Raw genomic sequence first — 24,219 nt, 5'->3', positions numbered from 1 at the left:
TGTTGCCAGGGCTGGTGAATTGTAGCTACAAGAAGAAATTGGAGAGCTTCCAGTTGTTTTCCTTGGAACAGAAAAGGCTGACGGGTGACATAATTGAGGTATAAAGAATTGTGAGGGGGTAGGGAGTGAATGGACAGGATGAACCTCTCTCTTAGCGGAGAGTTCAAAAACCAGGGTCATAAATTCAAGTGGCAGAAGGGGACATGAGGAATTTTTTAATGCAGAGGGAGGTGGATATCTGGAATTTGCTTCCTGAGATAATGGTGGAGGCAAAGATCCTAAACTCTTTTAAAAACTACATGGATCTTCACCTTAAGTGTTGTAAGCTTCAGAGCTATGGGCATATGCAGGAAGATGGGATTAGAAAGAGCACCTGGGTCTCTTTGGGTCATGATGTGGAGATGCTGGGATTGGACTGGGGTAAACACAGTTAGAAGTCTCACAACACCAGGTTAAAGTCCAACAGGTTTATTTGGTAGCAAAAGCCACTAGCTTTCAGAGCACTGCCACTTCGTCAGGTGAACAGGAGTTCTATTTACATTCAGGGCACATAAAGACATAAACTCATAAACATAAACTTAGGCCAGCTTTCTCTAGTTATGAGGATGCCAAGAGCTGAAAAAGTGGTGAGTGTCTGTCCACCTCATCAGTGGGTGGAGAAAAACTCCAGGTCCCTGACCTCAGAGGAGGCAGTAGCAGCTGGGATTTGTTACCCTGTGTCTCTGGGCCCCGTGATAAGCTCATTCATTGGCAGGATGCGTTCAGCTCTCTATCAGATAGGAGTCAGACATATCGCTGAGGATGTGAGGAGCATCATTCTATCCTCACTGCAAGTCATCATTTCCCTGCAGCATCCAGCCAATCACTTTAGTGACCTTCCCATGAATATAGCCACCATCATGATGAGCTCCTGCAGGCACCCCAGTGGAAAGTGGATGTCAGACTCCATGGTGGGAGAGGCATTTACATACCAGTCCACTGAAGCGCGAGGCTATGTGTGTCCCTAGCCCTTGGAGGTTCTGTTGAAGACCCTGGCCTCGATATCCTTCCTCCTCCTCCTCTATGAGTTGCCCCTCACTGCCCTCCTCGATTTTCTCATCTGAACAGATGTGGTGTTTCTCCATATTTTTCTTGTCATCCCACTGCAGGACCAGGCTTTGCAGGGTATAGCAGACCACAATCCTCTGCTAGCTGCTTCGGAGGAAAACTCTCTGACTGATCCAGGCACTGAAACCGTATCTTGAGTTGGCCAATCACCTGCTCTGTCAGCGCACGCTCGTTGTAGTGAGTCTGTTTATGGCCTCCATACTGGCATTATCAGCCTCCTCCTGAATGGCTATCCTGTGCCCCTGAGAAACCGTCACTCCAGCCATTGGTCTTCCCCAAAAACAGCTGGGATCAGTGAGCATCCCAAGATGTAATTATCATGGATGCTCCCTTGAAACTGGGCGCACACCTGCAAGATGGGCACCGCTTGGTCACAGACGATGTGGACACTGAGGGTGTGGTATTCCTTGTGGTTCACACATGGTGCTCCATGCTGCCATGGAAAGCGCACAGCCACAGAAGTGCAGCCAATGACACCCTGTATCTGGGATATGCCTCCCATGTGGCTGAAGCCCATGGCCCTAGTGTCCTGGCTCACTTGGCCCTGGTCCAAGGTGATGTACATGTGGGTTCTTGAAAATAGCATATCCGTGACTTCCCTTATCCACTTGTGTGTGGCTGACCGGGAGATGCCACACAGGTCACGCACACAGCCTGGAAACAAATCGCTGGCATACAGGTTCAGAGTGACAGTGACTTTCAGAGCCACAGGCAAAGGGTGGCTTCCCAGGCTATGTGGTGCTTGCATCACCTGGCACAAGTGATACACCATCCTCTAGGACAGACGCAGTCTTCCCCGACACTCCGAATGCTCCACATTAGTCCAGTTTTCTCCAACAGTCCAAAAATGTGCAGGTTAGGTGCATTGGTCATGCTAAATTGCCCCTTAGTGTACCACAGTAACTTTGTTGTAGTGTTAGTGTAAGCCTACTTGTGACACTAATAAACTTTAAAAGATTTAAAAGAAAACTTTAAAAGATGTGAGCGCTAGATTGATTAGTCATGATAAATGTGTAGAGTTATGGGATGGGGCAGAGTGGTGGGCCTGGTGGTAAGATACTCTGTCAGGGTGTTGGTGCAGACTGAATGGTCTCTTTCTATACTGTAGGGATTCTATGACACTGGACCTCTGACAATTAGAGGCAGAAGGTTCTACGCTGGAATACCTGGGCTGGTAGTGTCTCCTCCAAGGCTCTGCCATCTGTGGCCTTGCTCCTGGAAGATCAGCAGGCACTGCCACCCCTTCCTCTCCAGGCACTGCTCCTGGCCACATGCATCTGGCACATCAAGATTGCTGCTACTGCTCAGTAGCAATCAACCAATTGACAACCCAACTGGCTCCATGACTTTCCAAAATCATAAACCGAAAGGAGGAGAATATCAAAGTAGGTGAATATCGAAGCTGCCCTGACCCTCAGCCCTCTCAGGATCTGGGACATCCACCCATCCCCCTGTGTAAGCGCCTTTCCAGAAGTCTCACTCCTTCCCCTGTTACATAATGCCCAATTCCCCACAGCTGCCCCTGTCAACTCCACCTGAATGAAGCATCTTGGTCCTTGAGAGCTTCAGCCATCTGCGTGCTCACTCAAGGGCAAAGAGTTAGAGCGGTTGAATGCATTCAAGGGACCAACATCCTAACCTCATGGGGGAACATGATGCTGCCCCCGCCACCCTTGAACAGGGTGACTGATGAGAGACTTCACCATGATGCTATGCATTGGGAAGCACCTCTCTACTATGCAGATGTGGATATGAGCCTTGGAGTCCAATGTTTGGCAGCTAGGCTTCAACTCTTTTGTTGGAAGCTAATTAAACTAAATCAAATAAACTAAGGGACAAAATAAAAGGGATAGCCCCTTAAAGGGAAGCTGCCCTAACCAAAACCAAATCACAAATTAAACTTAAAGATTAAATTAACATGTGATCAAAGATGTCGATAAGGCAACTCAGTCCCTGTGGTGCCCAATGGAAGGACTCAATGGTTCCTCCCCAGGGATTCCAGACATGAATGTAGTTGCGGTAGAGGGGTAGACAGTATCGGACTACTTCCACTGCTTGGACCTGTTGAATATATGGTCCCCAGATCAGGTATTAAACTGATATTAGCCAGCTGCACTTCCAAAGGCTTACAAGCCTTTCACCAATCAGTGGCACACTCACGCATTGCAACGCTGACTAAATTGGCACAAAAGCAGAAAATGCTGGAAAATCTCAGAGACTAGAGCCAATGTTTCAATTCTAGATGACCCATTGTCAGAGCTCTGGTGAAGGGTCATCTAGACTCAAAACATGGCTCTATTCCCTCCCCACAGATGCTGTCAGACCTGTTGAGATTTTCCAGCATTTTCTGTTTTTGTTTCAGATTCCAGCATCCGCACTATCTTGCTTTTGAATTGGCAGAATTGATTTGTCACGGAAGGATCAGGGAGCTGAGTAGGCATCTGGCTTCCTGTTGTGGCAGGCAGGGCAACTTGATGCATCTGAAGACTGCAATTTGCAGTCAACTTCATTCTTACATAACACCCTCATTCCTCTAGCTCTCATGGGCTGTGGATTAAATGAGCCTTCCAACTTGAACACCCAACCATCCAGAGCCTCATCCCTGACAGCCTGGCCTCCAAAGCCAGTGGCCTTGAACTTCCAGACAGCTTATGCTCTCAGGCTTCACAGTGCTGCCTGCGTGTCGGGGTTCACTCCTCCTCTCCCTCCTCTCTTCTGCCTCCAAATGTCGGAGGTCCAGTGTCATAGAATCCCTACAGTATAGAAAGAGGCCATTCAGTCTGCACCAACACCCTGACAGAGTATCTTACCACTAGGCCCACCACTCTGCCCTATCCTATAGCTCTACACATTTACCATGACTAATCAATCTAGCGCTCACATCTTTTAAAGTTTTCTTTTAAATCCTTTAAAGTTTATTAGTGTCACAAGTAGGTTTACACTAACACTACAACAAAGTTACTGTGGGACACTGAGGGGCAATTTAGCATGACCAATGCACCTAACCTGCACATCTTTGGCCTCCAAAACCAGTGGCTTTGAACTTCCAGACAGCTCGTGCCCTCAGGCTTCACATGCTGCCTGCGTGTGGGGGTTCACTCCTCCTCTCCCCCACTGTGTGAGAGTATTCACCCCTAATGAGGCTGGAAACCACCCCTTCTCAGAGTCCCCCATGCTGCCTGGCCTCCCATGGGACCCCACCCAAAAACCTCCCAGTCACTCCCAATGCTGACTCTGTGGATTCACCAGCTGCCACTCTGGAAGGAAAATCCCTCAGTGGTGATATTGGCACAAGCCCAGCAAGGGGGACTCAGGAAGAGCCGCCTCCAGACCCCTTTAAACCAAGAGGCTCACAGCCATGAGGGGCCGTTATGACCTGTGAGCAACCCACCTACCGAGATGCCGAGACAGAATCTCCCTCCAACCCTGAGTTGGACTTATTTGGGTCCCCCACATTCTCTCTGTTGCCCCCCCAACTCCCCACCACACACTGTGACTGATACCCTGGATGATAATGGTGACCTGAGTGCTCACCTCTGACAGCCCTTTTGGTGATGAGATCATCAGATTCTCATTTTTTACAGCTGTTGTAAATCGCGTTGGCGTGATGTCACGTCAGAGAAGGGGATATCCCAGAAGGGGGGCTCGCTGATGATATAAGTATTAAGATGAGGTTTCGTGCTTTCCATGGCAGATTTCTCATTACTCTGCTAGGGAAAGGCCTAGAAAATCCAAAACATAATTTCACTGGAGGGAATCATAGTTTCTGAATCTCACTGAATTTTCCGCCTGCATGGCCATTCTCACTAATGGCTGTCACGGGCTAAAAGTCATCCCCGCCATACATCTACAACTTGTTGTTCTTTGTTTCACTTACTTTTTGTGCCCCAGTGAAGCACCTTGAAATGGTTCCTATGTTAAACATGCTACTTAACATAATATATAGAATATATAACTGCAGGTGTTGATGACTCATCAAATTGGGATATGGAGTGGCATAATGGTAGAATGGTTAGCACTGCTGCCTCACAGTTCCAGAGACCTGGGTTCAATTCCAGCCTTGGGTCATTGTCTGTGTGGAGTTTGCACATTCTCCCCATGTCTGCGTGGGTTTCCTCTGGGTGCTCTGGTTTCCCCCTTACAGACTAAAGATGAGCAGTTTAGTTTGATGGGCCATGCTAAATTGACCCTAGTGTCAGGGGGATTAGCAGGGTAAATATGTGGGGTTACATGAATAGGGTCTGGGTGGGATTGTGATGGGTGCAGAATCAAAGGGCTGAATGGCCTCCTTCTGCATTGAAGGGGTGCTACGAATTTTCAGATTTGTTAAATGGAACCTTTCTTCAATCTGCAAGTGCTTTCAGTTTGTTACTGACTGCGATATCTGGGCAGTCATCAAAACGTAAGTGATACAAAAGTATGATTAGAACACCACTGAGCAGTTTAAAGAGCGCAATGGAAAGCTGAGCATTGCTGATTGGCAATTTAAAAATCTGATCAGTAAGCTGAGCAAAAATCCTGATGTGCTGCACATCGAACTTTTAATACTTGGACGGTGAGTATCTACACCTCAGCCGAGTTGGTTTTGCACAGCTTACCCCATCTGTTGTTTAATCTGCTGCTCAGCAAGACGACACACCACCCACTATAACCCTGAACAGTCCTCTACTCAGAGTGCTGGCTTGGTACTTGTGAATTTGTTACACACTTAAAGTTCATTCTTGCTATTACTCCCACTTTATCATTGCTCTCAGCTGGTTTGCAGTGCTGACACATCAACTGTGTAGTAGATAAACCTAGATGAAGGTGAATAACTGAGCTGTAAATTAAGTGCAAAGAAATGTTGGAAAGGCTTTTGAAACCAAAAGAGAAAATGCTGGAAAATCTCATCAGGTCTGGCAGCATCTGTAAGGAGAGAAAAGAGCTGACGTTTTGAATCCAGATAAGCTTTGACAAAGGGTCGTCTGGACTCGAAACATCAACTTGTTTCTCTCCTTACAGGTGCTGTTAGACGGGCTGAGATTTTCCAGCATTTTTTCTTTTGGTTTTGCCAACATCTGCAGTAATTTGATTTTATTTTAAAAGGTTTCTGATACTTGAACAAGAAAAGCACATGGATAGTGTAAGAAATTTGAACTGATTTCCAGAACCAACTTGTGCTGATTAGCACATTAAAATTTGAATTAAAAAAAAGCAGGTCCTTTGGCAATTTCATTCCGGAAGCTGTGATTTAAGGACTATATTCATATGATCACCACAAGTAAATGGATTTTACTGATCAATTGCCTTGTTTTTGTAGGAATTAACTGATGGAGTGGCAAAAATCAGGACAGTTAGAGAAGCTACATCTGAATGTTTCTGTCCACCAGGTGAGTGAATCTTTAGCATTTGTGTTTGAGATTTGTACTCAAACTAGCACTGTTAAATCTCTTAGTACCGAGATGTCTCCTCAAGAACAGCCAGAGCCAGACATCAGGGAACGCACATAAGCCTACTTGTGATACTAATAAATAAACTTCAAAATGTTTAAGTCACTTCTTATTTTCATAATGTCTACTTTTAATTCTAAGAGGAAATGTGCGATGAATGTGAAATCAAAATAAGACAGAAATATAAATGAAATATGTGGAGATCAGGGGCTTGATTTTCAATCACCCGTTGGTGAGAGATCGGGTGCGGACATGTTTTGAACATTACTCTCTTGGGTGACACTTCAGGGGCCTGCCAACATTTTTAAGGTGACGGTGGGGTCAGGGGAAAGCCAGCAACCCATTTATCACCAATTAACAGCCTGTTAATTTTCTTTAGAAAGAGGCAATGGCATAGTGGTTTTATCACTAGACTATTAGTCCAGCAATTCAGCTAATGTTCTGGGAATCCAGGTTCAAATCCTGCCTCGACAGATGGTGGAATTTGAATTCAATAAAAAATAGAATCTACTGATGACTGTGCAACCACTGTTGATTGTCAGAAAAACCCATCTGGTTCACTAATGTCCTTAAGGGAAGGAAATCTGCAGTCTTTACCCAGTCTGGTCTACATGTGACTCCAGGACCACAATGTGGTTGACTTTTAACTGATCTCTATGGGCAATAAATGCTGGCTGGCCAGCAATGACCATGTTCCATGAATTAATTTTAAAAAATATTGTTAATGGGTTGTGGATGGTCAGAATGAGATTTTCAAATTGCAGCGCAGCAAAACTCAACAGTCTAGTGTACGTTAGCGCTCAGATGTTGGGCGTAATGCAGGGAGCTTTTCAATCATCTTTCTGCTGAGCACTCATTATTTTACACAATTTTATTTTCTGTTGTCTTCAAAGGGAAATAGATCAAAGACCTTTTTATCTTTTACAGAAATGTGAGTTTCTTAAGTCTAAGAAATTGTATTTGCGTAAGATATTAAGTTAGTAATGCTACTAATAACTATGATATCCCAAGATTATCTTCCATTGAGTTTAATCATACAGCATTACAGAAAGCTTTATGTTTTTAAATGCCGTGATCAAATGGAAAATTGTCGGGGGATCAACTGTACTTTGGCATAGCTGATTGTTAAAGTGTGTAGTTATAATTGCTTGAATATACCTTGAAAGACTGAATAAGTGAATGAAAAGAATAGTCCAACATAAAGAAATAATTTCTCAAACACAGAGAATGTCTGCACTATCCTTTTTGTGAACTTTATGTACAAACCAAAGGTGGAACCAATTGCAATCCAGATGCTGCTTAACTCTGACATTGATGGTGATTTATTGTGATAATCTGTAATGAGAATGGTATGACTTGTGTTTGAGAAAAACCAGGATTTAATTTCTTGCCATCAGCACATTTTCAGATGTTTTTTTCTCTCTCTTTAGCTGGGTTGATGTATGAGTGATTTCACTTTAGGCTGAATCTGAAACCAATTGTTCAATGACATTTAATCACATAATGAGAGCCTGGGGGTGTGTTAATAGCTTATTTGTAAAAGGGGAGAATAATGGGATAGGTTTTGTCTGTGGGGCTCATAAATTTGTTGGGTTCTTTTAAATAATGAGAAAAGTTACCACAACACGCATGCTGTGTTACATCAGCAAAAGAAGAAGGAAAGATTACAAAGATTACAGAGTTTACTTTCCAAGAAAGGGTCCTCATATCTATTCATTTTTGAAAAATGAACACAGCATTTTAATAATGTGATACTACCCAAATGGGATATTTTTAAGCAGTACTACTCAGCTGTTGATAGTTTTTCTCTATCCTAAAGACTCCAGATCAGCCTCTTTGTAATTCAACATGCTGGTTCCCACTGAATTAGTCATAACGGTTACAGGACTTCAGGGTTGTCCCTGCCCCTTAATTGACAAGCTGGCTGTTGGCACATCTTGATTGATGGTAGCCCATCGATTATTAGGGAAATGAGGCCTCACTGTAAGAACGGTTTCAGCCTCCTGCTAGTACTGTTGGGGCAGGCCTAAGCTGACACCCACTACCATTGCACATTCGATTTGCATCACAATTACAGTTCATCCCCTGTATTGTCTCAAACTGATACTTCACTGCCTGGGTGTATTTGCTGATTTCAGCAATATCATTCAATTGTGGTAAAGGTTGGAGGAGGCTGTTTTGTTTGCTTGGATTATGATAAGTGGTGAATTCCATCTAGTAGAGAGTTTAAACTTACAGCACCACTCTTAGCCACTAGAAGGCATTTCCTGCACATGGAGAAAATGCTGGCAATGGGAAAGATTTGCAGTCTCACTAAAGGGAGTCTTGTTCGCATGTTAGGCCAAAATGTGTAAGTACTGTGTTCAACTCTGGGTCCCTCCCTAGAGCTAAGAGGGGTGATAAAGAAATGCAACATCTCCAGCAATCAATACAAGAGAGTTGTTGGTCTTTCAGGACAAGTGATGCTTCAAATCCCTATTTTATAGATTACCATCAAAATTACTAAAAATCAGATAAACACATGTCTTACTTATTGATTAATATATTTGTTACTAACGGCAACAAGGCAAGCAAAGAAAAAAAATCACAGCCAAATAAACAGCTAAAAATTATGATCTCTCCTTTTCTAAGTGTACTTTATTCTCATCTCTAACTACAATGAAAAGAAATGTGGAGAAATGCAATTATTTGAACTACTTTGCAGCAGTGTGACAATACTTTAGCTATTTGCTTTATTTATCGTGTTGATTTTCAAAAGTTATAGCAGCTAGAGTTACTTTAAAAACAGAAAATGCTGGAAATACTCAGCAGATAAAGCCACATCTGTGGAGAGAGGAACATTCGGGTTAGTGACTATTTATCACCTCATTTACATTTTTGAGCAGAACCAGTCTCTGATTTTATGGTTGACTGGAGCTGTCCAATTCACGTCAGGCTATTGTAAAAGCTACTGGAGTAGGTCTCCCTTACCACCATCTGGATGTTGAGCATCACTTGGTTAGAGGACAGAGAGGAAAATCTAGTGATGGACATTGCACGTCAGTAACAGAAATAATTGAAGGAAAATTGGATGGTTTCTGCTGAATATCGAGTTGATAAAGTTATAAATCAACCCCAGTATCTCTTAGCTAAGTCTTGTATCAATTCCAACTACCCTCACCCTTCCCGCCAACCTTTCTCCACTACAAAGAAACCATGGTCCAGGATTGGAATTGGCTCGTACTGCTACCAATACAAACTCCAGAGAACGGAACTCAGTTTTGGTCCTCCTGACCTGATCTACAGTGAATTGCTGTAGGATTTTACTCTATTCGATCTATGACCACTGCTATTGCTAAAGTGATAACATCAATTTGTACATCACCTTAAATGTAGAAATTAGTCACTTTACAGAGACTTTACAAACCAGATGAAAAAAATCTTCTCTGCTGTTCTTCCAGTACTTGAGTATTTCTCTTGTTTCTTGGTGACCAGAACTAGACACTGTGTACAAGGTGTGATCTGATCATAGCACAATAAACTTTAATCTCTTCCTACTTTGACTAATATTCCACTGTTTGTTATCCATTCTCAGGGTTTATCCTGAAATTTCAAACCTTTTGAATTGATGTCGAACGTTATCTTTTGAAAATCAAGGTGAACTTGGGTAATTGCTTCCTCAAAGAGGTTAAGGAAGCGTGCCTTGTTTTCTTGAATACGTGGTAACTAGATTGTTGTCCTACAGATGACCCTCAAGTTTATTCTTAATAATCAGTTCCATTATTTTACATTATTGAATCTATAATCGCTATAGTGTCTGTACTTAGACACTCTCCCCAAAATGATGGTGGCAATGTACTGAAAGTGCCCTGGATGTTTGGTTTCGATATCGAGGGGGTGAAATTCCACGTATGTTCATGGTTCATTGATGGACATTCCTGAGGAGGTGCCTCTAGCTGTTTCAGAAGTAGGTGTACATCGAAGACAGCATCACAATGACCATCACTCAGAAGACTCTTGGAAGACACATCAGAGCATATCATTGCAACTCGTGCTCTAGTAAACAGAGTTTAACTTTACTACCCACACACACTGCTCTGTCGGACGGTCATCCAGACTCGAAATGTTGGCTCTATTCTCTCTCCACAGAAGGTGTCAGACCTGCTGAGATTTTCCAGCATTTTCTGTTTTTGTTTCAAATTCCAGCATCATTACCTCAGCTCGTTCTCCATAAGCAAAGGGCCAATCATTCGTTACAGTCTGAATCCAGAACATGACAATATGTTAGCTCTCAGTTCTCTTGTATAATTATTATATCACCAAGTACAGTGACATCTGACTGATTAATCAATATGAAATCGATGTATTATTTCCTGTATGATTCTAATCTCCATAAATAACACAGCATGACAGAACTGCATATTTTGTTTTAAAACTCAGCAAAGCAGGGGTTACTTTTGCTTTTCGGGGTGATTCTGGAACAGGAGGCAGTTTTACAGAGACTGAGGCACAATGGTGCTAGATCTGATGATTGTTGAACAGTTGTGCAACAGCTACTCTCAAGGTTAAGCAAAATACCTGTAAAATATTACAAATACTCTAAGTAAAATACAACAATTTTCTACACTTCTGCTGTAAGTAAAACAGTTGTAGGAGCTGTTATACTGAATTGGCCAAAGATCAAAAATAATGATAGAAAAGAATAATGAATATTTCTTATTTAATGTTGCTTCTCTCATTATTATTTGACCTTTTTAAAAGAGTGCTTTTCATGCTAACGGAATAGAATTTGGGTAATTGCCATCAATTATTTTTCTGAGCAAGTGTCAATCTCTTGTTAAATCAGTCTCCTTGTGCATGGTGATGCATATTTTAAACGTAAGTATTAACTTTTATGCACATTTGTATGTGCTTGAAAACAAAGCAGTAAGAGATGTGTCTTATTTAATCATTATCTAAGTATGAAATTTGACAGGGCCCCAAAATGAGCTTGGGAATATTATGTGTGTGATTAACCCTTCCCCGTTCATAAGAAATATGAGCAGAATTAGGCCATTCGGCCCATTGAGTCCACTCTGCCATTTGATCATGGCTGATATGCTCCTCATCCCTATTTTCCTGCCGTCTCCCCATAACCCTTCAGCACGTTACCAAACCCATTGTGTCTGATGGAGACAGCGTTCAAACCTCATGCTGCCTGTGTATTACCATGAATTTAACATGCAGGTAGCTCTAAGCATGCTGTTGGTTGACTGAGCGGGGATACATATTGTGATAGGCTAGCATCATTTAAAACTAACCCACACTATTGAAAGCCAACCTGCACCTTTAAAAGGGATATCATTCTGGCTGCACTGAGTTCTGGAAGTAGCTGGGAACAGTGTCTACGGAAGAAGAACACTAAACAGTGGTGCAACAGGGCAAAACCCACGCTCCACTTATTGGAGTGCCCATAACTGAGGCCATGGCTGGTGGCTGGACTGAAAACATTGAAGGCAATGGTAGCCTCATTCCTAATCCTCATTTTCCCATTTCTCTTCTCCTTTCATCCCACAGTATCTTCTGACTGACAAGTTGCAACTTGTCTAATTAAACAGACAAAGGTAAAAAACAAAATACAGTGGATGCTGGAATCTGAAACAAAAGTAGAAAATGCTGGAATATCTGAGCAATTCTGACAGCATCTGTGGAGAGAGAACAGAGCCAACGTTTTGAATCAGAGCAGCCATCTAGATTTGAAACATTAGCTCTCTTCTTTCTCCATAGATGCCCTCACACTTGCTGAGATGTTGGAGCATTTTTTGTTTCTGAGTCTAATTATACACTTTTTTTCTTCTTGCTCTCCCCTCAGCAACTCGCAACTCATGTGTCTTCTCCTTCCAGCAAGAACTGCCACCTGTGTGAACCGTTTCTAACCCATTATATTGGAGGAAATGCTATGGGAAACTGTGGATTGAAACATTTATTTATCTTATATTATAATGGAAGGACAGCTTGCAAACAGCTTTCCATCCCAATACCTGGCTGAATTCCAGATCAGGGAGCCAGAGATGGCTGTGGACCCTGGAGGAGATTTTCGAGGAGCTGGCCCATTAAGAGGCCATCTTTGGGAGTACTTCACAATTATGGAGGGGAGGTGGCTTTCGCAGTTGGAAAATGGGAGTACCCTTGGCTCTGGATAACTGGCAGCCCCACTGGGAGAGGCGGGCACTGCTGCTGTAGGTGGGAGACCATGAGGGTGCCTCAGGATGGAGGGGCCCTCTGAAGACTTGTAAAGATGGAGAACATACTCTCTGGTCACAGCTACCAGGTTATCAATTGAAGTTGGGGGGGTCACTCCATTGCTGTGGTCCTCACATCTGTCCTGGGCTGCTTTGTAGGATGCAGCTCTGACACCCGCCCCCCCGATTCCAGTCCACCACCCTCCCCTTCACCCCCCCCCCCCCCCCCCAGCCACTGGGAGGCCACCATCATTCCATCTGTGGGAGCCCAAAATCAGCAGACACATTGATTGGATAATACACTTCAGTGATGTTAATAAATGGGTAAATGCTGACAGGGCACCAGGAAGAACTTTGCTGCTTTTCATATTAAAAAAATGCCATGTAATCCTTTATGCCCAACTGAGAAAACAGATGGATCCTCAGTTTAATACCTCATCTGAAAGAAAACATGTCTAACAGTACAGTATCTCCCCAGTATTGCACAGTAGTGTCGTCAGTAATGCGCTCATGAAGTGAATGTTTAGCTTCCCTGCCAATGCGTTTGAAGGCAAGGGGATATATAAAATCCAGCAGACAGCCGATACACACCCCTAACCTGTCTGAAATTTTACAGCAGCAGCCAGGTTGAGGCATCATGTGGCCAGCCTGCTCATTAGTCTATTGGGGCCCTTAAGTGGTCAATTAATGCCAGTTAAGAGCCTTATTCCACTCCCATCCCACCAGTATCCTACCCAAGGCGTGAGGAGGTCCATGCCCACAATCAACCCATGCAACTAAAGCTGCCAGGCTGCCAGCATGATAAGAGTGGGCAAACCTTATTTGGGGGCCCCTTGGGCCTATTGGAGGAGCAGCCCCTCCCGCCACCACAAGGAAATTGCCCCCCCCCGCTTAAACCCTGCCTTCTGACCACTTGAACCTGACCCCCTACCCTCACCCTATTCACCGAGAACTCCGACACTGGACTTACCTGGGCTTGTCAGCATGGTGGGACTGTCTGCAGTCCCAAGAGTGGCCACCACTCCCAGCTGGCGCCGTTCAGGCTGCAGAGCTGCCAGCCAAACCAATTTGCTGCAGCTCTCTAAGGGAGGATATTCTCCCAAGAAAGGGGCAGCGGTCTCACCTTAAAGCAATGAATGCTGCTTCCAGCTGCAAGGCAGCTGTCGGGATCATTGGTGGCCTTATCTCTGACCTTTCATCCAGGGTGGCAGGGTCCACAGTGCCCTATAAAATTTCACCCATGTCATCAAGTTAAAGCATTATCTTATGACAGTAATAAAAGATATTGTTGATCCAGACTGAGTGAGATTAATTATCTTTGTTTCATTCACTCCACATTCTGAGGGTAATTATTCCCTACAGTCCTTTGTGCTTGTTCTTCCATCTGGATGTGTGCTAACTTAATTGGAAAATTGGCATTCCATTATAGTACAACAAATAGACAACACCTTGTAAACTCCCACAATTGCACAATGTCTACTGCAATTATCAGAGTGGATTTAAATTGTGTTCAAATGTTAAACTTCCTTAACAATTGGTTAATATTTTAGCAGTGGATAGGATGGCCCTATTGCCATTGTTTGATGGGTGTTTAAACAGGGGGCAGAGATTTAGGGCTAGGGGTTGGAGGTTTAGAAAGGGTTTGAAGGATTTTTTTCACATAGAAGATAGTGGGGATCTGGAACCCACTGACTGAAAGGCTGGAAGAGACAGAAACTCTTACAACATCTAAATAAATGACTAGAAGTGCTATAACCAATAAGTGCTGGAACGTGGGATTAGACAGGATGGCAACTGATTGACCCAGTATGGTCTTGCTGGGGCAAATGGTCTCCTTCTGTGTTGTAAATTTGGTGTCTGGAATTTCATCAGAAGTCATTTCAATATAAACGCAAGGCAGACAAATAATGTAGTGTGAATAATAATGGCACTTGTATCATGCTGGAATGTTGCAAAAGCTTTTACGGAATTAATTATTATTGAAATGAAATGACTATTGTTAATATCCGTCAGGATTTAAAAGTACATCTGTTGACAGTGGGTTGAAATATCGGTTATGCTTATCACTGGCAGGGAGTGAGTGGAACCAGAATGCAGTTCCAAAAAAGTAATTGGCCAGGATTCTCCCAAAAAAATTCTAATTCCCCAATTTGCGTGAAAATGGTTGTAAATCCTGCTTTTGTTTTTAGTGTGATTTCCAGAATGAATCTCCCACACTCTGAGCACTGCAGAGTACTCTAGCGGGATTCATATTGAAAATCAGTGGGCAGGGCCTTTTCCTGCTGGAGAGGCCAACTGAGCGGGCCACTGCGCATGCGCCGATCTGTCAATGCCATGATCGGCTACTACATTAATTTAGTAGGGCGGCATAGTAGCACAGTGGTTAGCACTGCCGACTCCACAGGACCTGGGTTTGATTCCCATCTTGGGTCACTGTGTGCGTGGAGTTTGCACGTTCTCCTTGTGTCTGCATGGGTTTCCTCCAGGTGCTCCAATTCCCTCACACTGTCCAAAAATGTGCAGGTTAGATGAATTGGCCTTACTAAATTCTCCTTCAGTGTACCCAAACAGGCGCCAAAATCTGGCGAGTAGGAGATTTTCACAGTAACTTCATTGCAGTGTTAATGTAAACCTACTTGTGACCAATAAATAAGCTTTATTTTTAGATTCCTTTTTGCTCAATCTGTAAGTGATGTCATCGTCTTCTAAAGACTCCTAATGACCCAATGTGGGCTTGGCATGGACATGCACAAAACTGAGAGTTCATATTGTCATTTTTGGTGCCTGGGAGGAGCGGGGAGGGACCTCTGCAACTGTGACCCCATGGACCTTCCTCTGGGCACATCAGATGTTTCACTGGAAGCAGTTCAGTGAAGATTCAGCAGGATGATCCCCCAGTCTGGCAGGATTGTCTTATGGGGAAAGGTTAAAAAGATTGGGACGCTACTCATTGGAATTTAGAAGAATGAGAGGTGATCTCATTTAGGATTCTTAAGGGGCTTGACAGGGTAAATGCTGAGAGGATGTTTCCTCTCATGAAAGAGTCTAGGGCCAGAGGGCATAGACTCAGAATAAAGGGGCTCCGATTTAAGATTGAGATGAGGAGGAATTTTTTTGTCTGAGGATTGGGAATATTTGGAACTTGTTGCCACAGACAGTGGTGGGGACAGAGTCCTTGTGTAAATTTAAGGTTAAGATAGATAGAGTCTTTGACCAGTAAGGGAATCTAGTGTTAAGGGGAAAGGGCGGAAAAGTGGATGTGAGGAATGTCGGATCAGCCATGATCTTGTTGAATGGCAACACAGGCTCAAGGGGGTGAATGGCCTACTCCTAGGGGTACTATTTCCTTTAGCCTTATGTGGCCAACTTGTCCAAGGTGGCCCTTGAAATATGCTGAACCATACCGAGTTTCAGCTCTTTCCTCCACATTGTCCAGTGGGCTGCAGTGTTTTGCCAGGAGAGAGACAATCTGCAATTTGATACCAGTGTGACTGACGGTTAATCTTTATTATAGTGCAAAATTTCTCAGTGAAGAAGTGCCCTGCCTGGGTGATACATTATATGCATCAGTCTAGCTGAGTGAGTGACACATTGTGATTCTGGCAAGGTGCCCCTGTCTGAATGCATTACTGCTTTTCCTTTCAGCGATTAAACCTGTAATATATTTCCACAATGTTCTATTTTTGTTGTTACTTAGGATTGTCAGCATTTGCAGTTCTTTATTTTGTCTACATATGCAGTAAAGTAGCATTTAATTTTGAATTCTTAGTTACAGTACGGATACAAATGAGCTAGATGTGAAGGATATAATTGGTGTTTTCAATGACACCAGGAAGAATACACGGTTACCCGTTACATGAATATTGTATTGAATTAGGATCTCCTGGGGGAAACAAAAGCACAAAATCAGACTCAAAGTCCCAGAAGCAGCTATTATTTCACCCAGGAGGGTAACCAGAATATTGAAGAATCTCTTTCTCCGCATGATTGAAATTTGAAATGGAAATTACTAAAGACATGCAGAATCTCTGGAGGAAAAAAGGACATTTCAGGAATAACCTCGCATCAGAAATGGAAGATATGATTGTTGAGCACAACGGGGGAGAGGTGAGAGGCCACATGCTCAGATAAAGAAAGAGAGAATGACATTTAAAATAGTTAAATGGAGAATTGGAGAAGATTAAATGAGTGGAATGATAATAGCATAAAACAAAAAGAAGTATGATGCATGAAATTAGGGAAGTAAGTGACCAATGGGAGAAGGTATGAATATGGCCAGTTTTCTGGGTTCCATACCCAGCAGTATGCCAGCAATTCACTGGCTAACATGTAACTCCAGACCACAGAAATGCAGTTAACTCTTAAATGTCTTCTGAATTGGCCTAACAAACCACTCGGTTGTATTCAACCACAACAAAGAAACCACAAAAGGAATGAAACTGAACGGACCACCTGGCATTGATCTAGGCACCGGAAATGATAATGGCAAACCCAGCCCTTCCGACCCTGCAGAGTCCTCCTTACTAACATCTGTGGATCCTTGCCAACATTGGGAGAGCTGTCTCACAGACTAAGATAAAGTGCCACATCCTTCAGATAGTCCTCTAACGATCCAAACCTTTACTCTGCCATTCAAATATTCTGATCTCTTAATGGATGCTCCTACCACCTTTCTCAGCCTTTATCATCACCAATCACATTCCCTTTGTCCAATTACAGGCCCCCCAACTCCACCCCTCCACCCCCATAATATAAATCTTGCCCTATTTTCTTGGTCTTTAGCTCGGACGAAGGGTCAAAACTTTGGCTCTATTCTCTTTTCATAGATGCTGTCAGACCTGCTGAGATTTTCCAGCATTTTCTGTTTTTGTCTCACAGACTAGTCGAGCAACAGTTTGACAGAGTCATTATCACAGAACCACCATCAGCATTCTGGGATATGTCTTGAGTCAGCAGAGATGGTGGCAAATGGTATACAATTAGGAAGGAGTTGTCCTTGGAGTCCTCAACATTAGCAGGTCATTCATGGGCAAGAAAACCCCCCCCTCAGCTGATGAATCAGTATTCCTTCATGTTGATCACCATTTGGAGGAAGCACTAAGGGAGGGTGGCAATAGCACAGATTGTACTCTAAATGGGGGACTTCAACGTCCATCACTAAGAGTCCATCACAGACTGAGCTAGAAGGGTCCTAAAGGACATAGCAGGTGGTGAGGGAAAAACATACCTGACCTCATCCTCACCAACCTGCCTGCTGCAGATGTACCTGTCCATGACAGTATCAATAGAAATGACCACAACACAGTCCTTGTGGCGTCTTCACATTGTGGACATCCTCCATCATGTTGCACAGCACTACGATCCTGCTAAATGGAAAGACTTTGAACAGATTTAGCAACTCAAGACTGGCCATCCGTGAGGCGCTTTAGACCATCAGCAGCAATAGAATTGTACTCAACCACAATCCATAGCCTGGTGGCCTGGCATATCCGCCACTCTACCATTGCCATCATGCCAGGGGATCTACCCTGGTTCAGTGAAGAGTACAGGAGGGCATGCAAGGAGCAAAACCAGACATACCTGAAAATGAATCCAAGGTGTGAAAGGGGCTAGGAACTTGCCCAGATTATGACAATGAGGTGTCCAGACCAGATTCTGCTGGCCTCGGACCTGCCCGACTAGTCTGTGAGACAAAAACAGAAAATGCTGGAAAATCTCAGCAGGTCTGACAGCATCTATGAAAAGAGAATAGAGCCAAAGTTTTGAGTCAGGGTCGGAAGGCCATTATCATTTCTGGTGCCTAGATCAATGCCAGATGGTCCGTTCAGTTTCATTCCTTTTGTGGTTTCTTTGTTGTGGTTGAATACAACTGAGTGGTTTGTTAGGCCAATTCAGAAGACATTTAAGAGTTAACTGCATTTCTGTGGCCTGGAGTTACATGTTAGCCAGTCCAGGTAAGGATGGCAGATTTCCTCCCCTGAAGAGAACCATTTAGGCTTTTACAAAAATCACCAATGGTTTCATGGTCACCATTAGACTTTAATTTCCAGGTGTTTTATTGAGTTTAAATCGCACCATCTGCTGTGGTGAGATTCAAACCCGGGTCCCCAGATGAATATCCTGGGTATCTAGTCCAGCGACAATACCACTGTGGCCCCTCCCTTTCCTTTTCCTCCTGATCTCTCCTCTGGAGGCCTGCTGCTAGGGGCTGCACCTCGTAAGGGTGAGGTTGTGAATGGTGCAGAAAGCTACCACAAATTTAGAGGCATGCTCCAGCAAGTATTGGATGGCAAACACCATGCAGACCAGGCAGCAGCACTGCTGTCTGAGAATATCAATGGTTTACGTCACAGTGTTCCTTGTGGAAGCATGGCTTACATTACAGGAGCACTGTTTGGTCAAGTGCATGGTCAAGTGACGGATGGATGGAATCTTGAGTCAGGACAGTCCCTGTCACCAAGCAACCAACCTCTGCTTCATAGTGGCTCAAAGATTACCTGTATGGCTGACTGGCGCAGGATGAAAATATCATGGCCATGGCTAGTATAGGGAGCATTCATTGACATGATGTTCTATGCGTGGATACACACCAGTTGTACATTATGGAATGTTGCAGTACCTTTCCTGGCTAATATTTAAAAGTTAAAGTTTATTTGTTACTGTCACAAGCAGGCTTCCATTAACACAGCAATGAAGTTACTGCGAAAATCCCCTAGTTGCCACACTCCGGCACCTGGTCGGGTACACTGAGGGAGAATTTAGCATGGTTGATGCACCTAACCAGCACATCTTTTGGATTGTGGGAGGGAAACCGGAGCACCCAGAGGAAACTCACGCCAATACAGGAAAAAGGTGCAGACTGCACAAGGACAGTGACCCAAACCAGGAATCGAACCCAGCTCCCTAGAGCTGTGAGGCAGTAATGCTAACCATTGTGCCATCGCGCTGTCATAATTGTATATGAGTAAATGAAGGTCCTGCAGCTATTTCAGGACTCTAAGGCCATTTAAAATATCCTGGATATCTAGTGCATGCTAAAAATCATCCATAAATTCTAGATGGAATGGTCAGGAATGATGGGATGGCAGAAAGCATCCTTAAATACAGTGTGATAAACACTAGACAGATCATAGACTGTGACTAGGCTTTTATGTTTCTTTTTAGCTATGTTGGCTCCTGTATCTGCCCTTAATGTTGGTGACAGTTTGAGCTGGGAAATAATTTTCTCCTCATGTCCTCTGGAAAAACTTCCTTTGACGACATGGGGTTGCTGCATGGCCTGTTACTGTGGCTTGAAGGGAAACACCAGCAAACAAGAGCAAAGATACCTCGGCTGCAGGAAATCACAGATCGTGAAGGAGGAAAGGTCTCGAGGCTTTATTCCACTTGGGTTTAGAGGACAGGCTCACTGAGGGGAGAACAGTGGCACAGTGGTTAGCATTGCTACCTTAGAGCGCCTGAGACCCGGGTTTCATTCCTGGTTTGGGTCACTCCCAGAGTTCAAAAGACATGCTGGTTAGGTGCATTGGCCATGCTAAATTCTCCCTCAGTATACCCAAACAGGCACCAGGCTATGGCAACTGGGGAGTTTTCACAGTAACTTCATTGCTGTGTTAATGTAAGTCTACTTGTGACACTAATAAATAAACTTTAAAACTATATTGCTATCTTGTTAACTGAACCTCTTTGTTTCTGGTGACTCTGCTACATCAAGGGAATGGTTACAGATCATCGCATGCGATTCTAAAGGTGATTGTGGCCCTGCATTTTATATCTCAGTTTCATTCCAGGTTGATAATGGTAGCATATGATATATTAGTTAAGTTGTGGTGCATTCCTATATCAAGTAAGACACAGTTACACTTTTCATTGAAACAAACAAGTGTATTGTCTTCCCTATGGAAGAAGCAGGAAGGCAAGCCTTATCAGCAAGAGAAGTCTTCACCAAGATTGAAGGCTTTTTCCAGGTATAGAAAGCATCATTGCCTAATTCACATAGCTGTGCTTATTTGATATTAAAAAATATTTTTTGAATTTTTCAACTAATACTTAATGCACCTTTGTGTATTTTCATGCCTTTTTATCCTACTGGCAACCATTGACTATGTCCAAAATTCACTCGGGGCCAACCTGAATTCTAGCATTCCTTTTGTTGGCCACCTGAGGGAGGGTCAACCTTGCAACCCTCTCGGGCTGCTTGTTCTCAGGCCCTGGGCTCCCACACAACATTTGTGACCCTTAATCGCATTCTGACCTCTAACACACTATAACCCTTGAATCTCACAATACTTCTCCATCCTTCTCCCCTCTTTCCACCACTTCTTTACCATTACCCAATTTTTTACCAGTCAGCAGCCTTTCTTTATGGCAGCTCTGCCAACATTGTTTTGGAAGCATTTCAACGCATACCAAACAAATACTGTTTATTAACTGCTTGTGGTTCTTAGCAAAGTCAACATCTGTTTTTAACTAAAGATCCGTTTAGTCACTTTGACTCCCTTGCATTTAGCAAATACTCGTTAATCACTTGCAGCACTCTGAAAAAAACTGTTGGTGAAACGATCAAAAATCAGTTAATGGCAGCAAGAACAAAGTTAGGGGATATAATATTCCCCCGATGTGGTAATCAGTTATTCTGCCATTACTTTCTTGATTTGTTAATACACCCAGTGATTGGCTGATGTTCACTTCTGCATTTATTTATTGATTTCCTAACAGTCGCTGAGTGATCAATTTTTTGGTGTTCTTCCAGTTCCGTGTATTTCATTAATCAGTTGGTATCTATGTGGGAAATGTTCATATGTATCCTATGCTGATACATGTCATTTGTATTGGTTTCTGTAGGCTTTGCTCTGGGAATTTCTATAACCGTTTCTTGCTGATCAACTGATTTGAAATGCGATATTCACATTTTGGTGTATGCACTACTCTGAGTTCAGAAACAAATCAATAGCATGTATTATTTTAATTTCAGTTCTCCAATTTGCCCTGCCATTTGTTAAGAAAACAAGGAATTGTAATATTTTTCTTTTGGTAATATCATTGTCATATTTCTTATGTATGGAAGACAGGCTGTTGGGAGTTGTAAACATAGAACATAGAACATTACAGCGCAGAACAGGCCCTTCGGCCCACGATGTTGCGCCGACCAGTTTAAAAAAAAACAACAACAATGACCCACTAACCTAAACCAATCCCTTTTCGTCCATAAACCTGTCCACAGACCTCTTAAACGCCCCCAAACTAGGCGCATTTACAACTGCAGCAGGCAGGGCATTCCAATCCCTCACCACCCTCTGGGTAAAGAACCTACCCCTGACATCTGTCCTATAACTACCCCCCCTTAGTTTAAAGCCATGCCCCCTCGTGCTAGATTTTTCCATCAGAGGAAAAAGGCTATCACTATCCACCCTATCTAAACCTCTAATCATCTTATATGTTTCAATAAGATCCCCTCTTAGCCGCCTTCTTTCCAGCGAAAACAACCCCAAATCCCTCAGCCTCTCCTCATAGGATCTCCCCTCCATACCAGGCAACATCCTGGTAAACCTCCTCTGCACCCTCTCCAAAGCCTCCACATCCTTCCTGTAATGTGGGGACCAGAACTGCACACAATACTCCAAGTGCGGCCGCACCAGAGTTGTGTACAGTTGCAACATAACGCTACGACTCCTAAATTCAATCCCCCTACCAATAAACGCCAAGACACTGTATGCCTTCTTAACAACCTTATCTACTTGATTCCCAACTTTCAGGGATCTATGTACACATACACCTAGATCCCTCTGCTCCTCCACACTATTCAAAGTCTTCCCGTTAGCCCTATACTCAACACATCTGTTATTCCTACCAAAGTGAATTACCTCACATTTCTCTGCATTAAACTCCATCCGCCACCTCTCGGCCCAGCTCTGCAACCTGTCTAAGTCTTCCTGCAAACTATGACACCCTTCCTCACTATCTACCACACCTCCGACTTTGGTGTCATCAGCAAATTTACTGATCCACCCAACTATACCCTCATCCAGATCATTAATAAAAATCACAAACAGCAGTGGCCCCAACACAGATCCCTGAGGCACACCACTTGTAACCGAACTCCATGATGAATATTTACCGTCAACCACTACCCTCTGTCTCCTATCCGCTAGCCAATTCCTAATCCAGTTCCCTAGATCACCCCCAATCCCATACATCTGCATTTTGTGCAGAAGCCTACCATGGTGAACCTTATCAAATGCCTTACTAAAATCCATATACACCACGTCCACTGCCTTACCCCCATCCACCTCTTTGGTCACTTTCTCAAAAAACTCAATAAGGTTAGTAAGGCACGACCTACCCGCCACAAAACCATGCTGACTATCTCCAATCAACTCATTACTCTCCAAATAACTATAAATCCTATCCCTAATAATTTTTTCCAAAACCTTGCCCACAACAGAAGTGAGACTCACCGGTCTATAATTCCCGGGGAAGTCTCTGTTCCCCTTCTTAAACAATGGGACAATATTCGCTAACCTCCAATCATCTGGTACTATACCAGAGGCCAACGACGACCTGAAGATCAGAGCCAGAGGCTCTGCAATCACTTCTCTTGCCTCCCAGAGAATCCTGGGGTAAATCCCATCCGGACCAGGGGACTTGTCTATTTTCAGACCCTCCAGAATATCCAGCACATCCTCCTTATCAACTGTAACACTGTCAATTCTACTCCCCTGCAACCCAGTGTCCTCCTCAGCTATATCCATGTCCCCCTGCGTGAACACCGAAGAGAAATATTGGTTCAATGCTTCACCAATCTCCTCCGGTTCCACACATAACTTCCCTCTGCCGTCTATAACTGGCCCTAACCTTGCCCTAACCAACCTTCTGTTCTTGACATACCTATAGAACGCCTTAGGATTCTCCTTAACCCTATCAGCCAAAGTCTTCTCATGTCCTCTTTTAGCCCTTCTTAGCTCGCTCTTCAACTCCCTCCTAGCCAATCTAAAGCTCTCTAGTGCACTATCCGAGTGCTCACGTCTCATCCGAACATAAGCCTCCTTTTTCTTTTTAACCAAAGAAACATGGCAATTGGAGTAAGAGATGGGGTAACTGTAAGAGTCTAAACCACCAGTAATAAGTGATTTGGGTATGCTAATGAACCAAAAGGAACTTCAATCAGAATTTTACATAAGGCAACAAAAGGAGTCATTTTGAAGTGGGTTGTTTAGTCCAAAATGAAGACATTAAAGTTTGTAAAAGTTGTTAAGTAAATAAAGATAGGGTAAGTTTAGTTTTAAAACATAACAGCTAAAATAAAGAAAGGGGTTTCATTAATTCTGGGAAGAAAGCACTTCTGAAGCACTTCTGGCTAAACCACTAGTGAAATCAAAGGAAAGGAATGCATTTAAGTAAACGTGAGGGGGTAGCTGCCTAGATTTCCCAGAAAACAGCAGGTAGCTGGTCAGAACTCCCAGAAGACAGTGAGAACAAGGGCA

General features: G+C 43.5%; 1 protein-coding gene across 1 annotated transcript in view; it reads left to right on the top strand.

Moving 5' to 3' along the window:
* LOC145351488 (uncharacterized) overlaps positions 1 to 24,219 on the top strand; it is a 166,773-nt gene that overhangs the window by 9,895 nt on the left and 132,659 nt on the right. Inside the window, exon 2 of the mRNA XM_080201085.1 lies at positions 6,407 to 6,476. Within this exon, the coding sequence (XP_080057211.1) occupies positions 6,407 to 6,476 (70 nt within the window). The remainder of the gene's footprint in view (positions 1 to 6,406; positions 6,477 to 24,219) is intronic.

The sequence above is a fragment of the Carcharhinus amblyrhynchos genome, chromosome 13, assembly GCF_965287045.1.
Source record: "Carcharhinus amblyrhynchos chromosome 13, sCarAmb.v2.hapA, whole genome shotgun sequence".
In the NCBI taxonomy this organism is placed as follows: Eukaryota; Metazoa; Chordata; class Chondrichthyes; order Carcharhiniformes; family Carcharhinidae; genus Carcharhinus; species Carcharhinus amblyrhynchos.
The sequence above is the reverse complement of the archived record's forward strand: the minus strand, read 5'-3'. Positions and strand labels throughout refer to the sequence as shown.